Raw genomic sequence first — 3,246 nt, 5'->3', positions numbered from 1 at the left:
CTGAGGTAGAAAAAACAAACAGCACTTAAACAAGTTTTAGATTTTAAATCTCCCTCCAAATTCTGGGGTTTCCGAATTACTAACCGACTTCCAATAAAGTAAAGGCACTTAATTTTACGGTAGAAAAACTGGTATTAACCCTTTCACCCGCAAGGGTGACACTTATAGATTTTACTGTGTCTAACGCCAGACGATTTTACTCGTCAATGGGGAACCCCACGGGGGTGAAAGGGTTAACAACAGCTAGATTCACTCAAAAACTATGTCCCCATTAACCCTTTCACTCCCGAGAGTGCCACTTGTAGATTTTATTCTGTCTAACGCCAGACGATTTTACTCGTCAATGGGGAACCCCACGGGGGTGAAAGGGTTAATGGAAGCCGACGGTGCGCACTTTACCCCCCCCCCCCTTTCCACTGTCAGCGCTCCCTTCGATGAGTATTTAAGCTGTAGCTACACGGAAAGTCGGAACAGACGTTGAAGTCACCGAGAATCGAAACGGACTGTCCTTGTTATGCAAGCGACCAATCAAAAAAATAGCTCAAGTACATTATCCCAGAGTCTTTCCGGGCGCTCACCCGCTGACCAAAAAGCCCGAAGACTCTAGGCACGAGTTTGATTAGTAACTCTAATAATCAATCTGCATACTTGAGATGCTCAAACTAGTCCTCCTATCTTACTCAATAAAAGAACGGTTTATTCAAAAACGTTAAGTAACAACTGTATATTTTTGCATTGTTATGTGTGACACATGCCTACCTTACAATGCCTTCTCTGATGGCCATGTTTTCCTTTGTCGGGTTTAAAAGGATTATCCCCATAGGCTTGTTTACTTCGCGTGCCTGCCAGCAAAGCTAAAGAACAATAGACAACGTTATAGAATCACTGGTGATTTTTTAAAATATATACTAGTTTATGTTTATTACTAACTTTCCCCATCAACCAACGTTAATCGGTTTTGTTCTATTTTTAGTTATTTCCTTCGTCTAGTTTTTGATTGTTTATTTGTTTCGTTAAGCTCTTAAGTCGGTTTGTTTTGGCGAAATAGCGAATATATCTTTGCGGGATTCAAAGCCGGCAAGCATTCGATCATTACACGAGTAATAGCACGACGTGAATTCAATTATTGTTTTAAAAAAACGAATGCGTTGAAGGCGGGGTCTAGTTTGCGATTGTATTGTATTGAAAACACTTGAACCGTGCATGTAGTGAAAACTGTTGAAAACTGTTGCAACTGTATTGATATATAAGCTACTGTAACTGCTTAATATGTGGTGCTGCAGCTTACGCCAAAAAATCAGAACCAATCCACAAACACAGGTAGATGGGAGGAAGGTAGGAGGGGGGGGGGGGGGGTGGGTGGGGAAGCGTTTGAGGAACGCCCAGTTTTTTTCCATTCCTCTCCCCTCCTCCGCTTCCTTTGCTTCAATTACCATCAACCATTGCGCGTATGACGGTAGAAAGTTTACCTTGTGGAAAGAGTTTACCAGAAAACACGGTAAGAATGTATCCTCTCCCTTGCAGGCAGCTAGAAGTCGTTGTTCCAAACGAATCACTTCGTTGGTTCGTGAAGGTAAGTTGGAACTATCTTCAGGGTAAACAAGGAAAGCAAATTCCAGTCATGATTTTCCCTCCATAAAGACCCTACATCTACATGTATATTAAATTATCACTCAAAAGCTTTGTGTGGTTTGTACGGATTAACTATGAGTGATTTAAAGTTTAACTTACCTCCCAAACCTTGGGGCGACAGATCTTCTTGCACTGTCCCAACTACATTAAAGATGTAATTCATAAGAAAAGAAGAAAACATTAGTTTAGCCGGAACTTTCCATTGCCTACTGTAGCAATAAGAAAATAAATCGACTTACAATAATTAAAGCTTCTAGTACGTTTTGAGAACTACAGAATAACTTGACAGTAAACGTGTAATGAGGACAATTAATGCTTATGAATGTTTGTTTCTATGAAGCTGCACATAACACATACGTCCCTTTCACTGACTATGCAAAAACACATCTTGCACTTCAATTAGCACGAGTCTGATAATTTACAGCCTTGACATATTAATGAGAAGTCATTTTGAAACCAATAACAAACTGTAGTATTTCAAATTGTCAGTAACACTGAAACTTTATCTTTATAACAGCATCCACATAATTTGAAGAAAAAGGCCATGAATTACAACTCTTAAGAATGCACATAATTTACACAGTACATGATAGTGCATACGGACAATACATTACCGGTACTTTACCTTTGGTGCCTTCGGTGTAGAAGGGTGTGCCAAGAATACCTAAAAAAAAGGTAACAAGCATGGAAAGAACTATGCACATTTGAAAGGTAGTGACATCGTAGGCAGTCGGCAGTGTAAAGATTCAAAATGCTTTAAAAATTGTGGGATTTTGGAATGAAAACTCAAGATATTAAAGAGTAGGGTGCGACAGGAAATTAGAATGATCCTTCTATGGCAGGGTCAAAGGAGCAAACTGCTGCTTTTGGTTAACTTAATGTATGTGATTCTCTTTTCTTCGCATTCATTATTTTTGGAAATGAAGATTCCGAGAAGATTATTTTATTTGTGCGAAGTCGCTTTGTAAAATAAACCATCTTAAAAGAAGAGATTTTTCGCTTCACAAGTTTTTTTCCTGGTTACTTTTCAACCCCCAAATTAAGCCTCGATGTCGATGTCGTGTGAGGCTCCTTTTGCCGGCTCGCAACACAGCAGGGCTAATTGACAACCGGACAATCTTGTAATCACTGTTGTTTCCTTTCTCCATCGGGTGGTAGTTCACGCCGATAACTTTGTAGATGCTACAAGCGGTGTCCACACTCAAGAGGCCGAATCTGCGTGGAACAATTTGAAGCTCGGAATCAAGACCCCACGTGGAGTAGAGGCTAAAGACCTCCAAGCCTACTTAAATGACAGGATGTGGAGGCAGTGGAGAGGAGGAGAAAGAGTTTTTGCAAACTTTCTACCAGTTATAGCGTCTCAATTTAATGATTACATTGTATAAGTCTTCACTTCAAGGTGTCAGTTTTGATTTTCTTTATAATGGAGACGAAGGGTTTGCCTTTGTATAATAAGACTGTAACTGAGGTGGGTCGACCTACTGAACATTGTTGTTGTAACCGGCAATAAGGCGTTCTTTAATGTGAGGTGAACGCGAATGTGTTTTCGAGCGAGAGTCTGCGGTCGGTAATGATGGGAGAGAAGAAAATAATCTTTTTCCTGCGAGAGGGTAG

The 3,246-nt window shown here is 40.3% G+C and overlaps 1 protein-coding gene across 1 annotated transcript in view; it reads right to left on the bottom strand.

Annotated features, from left to right (window-relative positions):
• The window catches only part of LOC138020742 (uncharacterized), a 4,431-nt gene extending 1,651 nt beyond the window's left edge, over window positions 1-2,780 (bottom strand). The window contains exons 1-5 of the mRNA XM_068867675.1: window positions 2,711-2,780; window positions 2,258-2,296; window positions 1,732-1,773; window positions 1,470-1,615; window positions 760-854 (exon numbers count right to left, since the gene is read on the bottom strand). Coding sequence (XP_068723776.1) covers window positions 760-854; window positions 1,470-1,615; window positions 1,732-1,773; window positions 2,258-2,296; window positions 2,711-2,780 — 392 coding nt within the window. The remainder of the gene's footprint in view (window positions 1-759; window positions 855-1,469; window positions 1,616-1,731; window positions 1,774-2,257; window positions 2,297-2,710) is intronic.
• Between the last annotated feature and the right edge of the window lie 466 nt (window positions 2,781-3,246).

This window comes from Montipora capricornis, chromosome 10, assembly GCF_036669925.1.
Source record: "Montipora capricornis isolate CH-2021 chromosome 10, ASM3666992v2, whole genome shotgun sequence".
Lineage (NCBI taxonomy): Eukaryota > Metazoa > Cnidaria > Anthozoa > Scleractinia > Acroporidae > Montipora > Montipora capricornis.
Note: the sequence above shows the minus strand (reverse complement) of the source record. Positions and strands in the feature narration are given on the sequence as shown.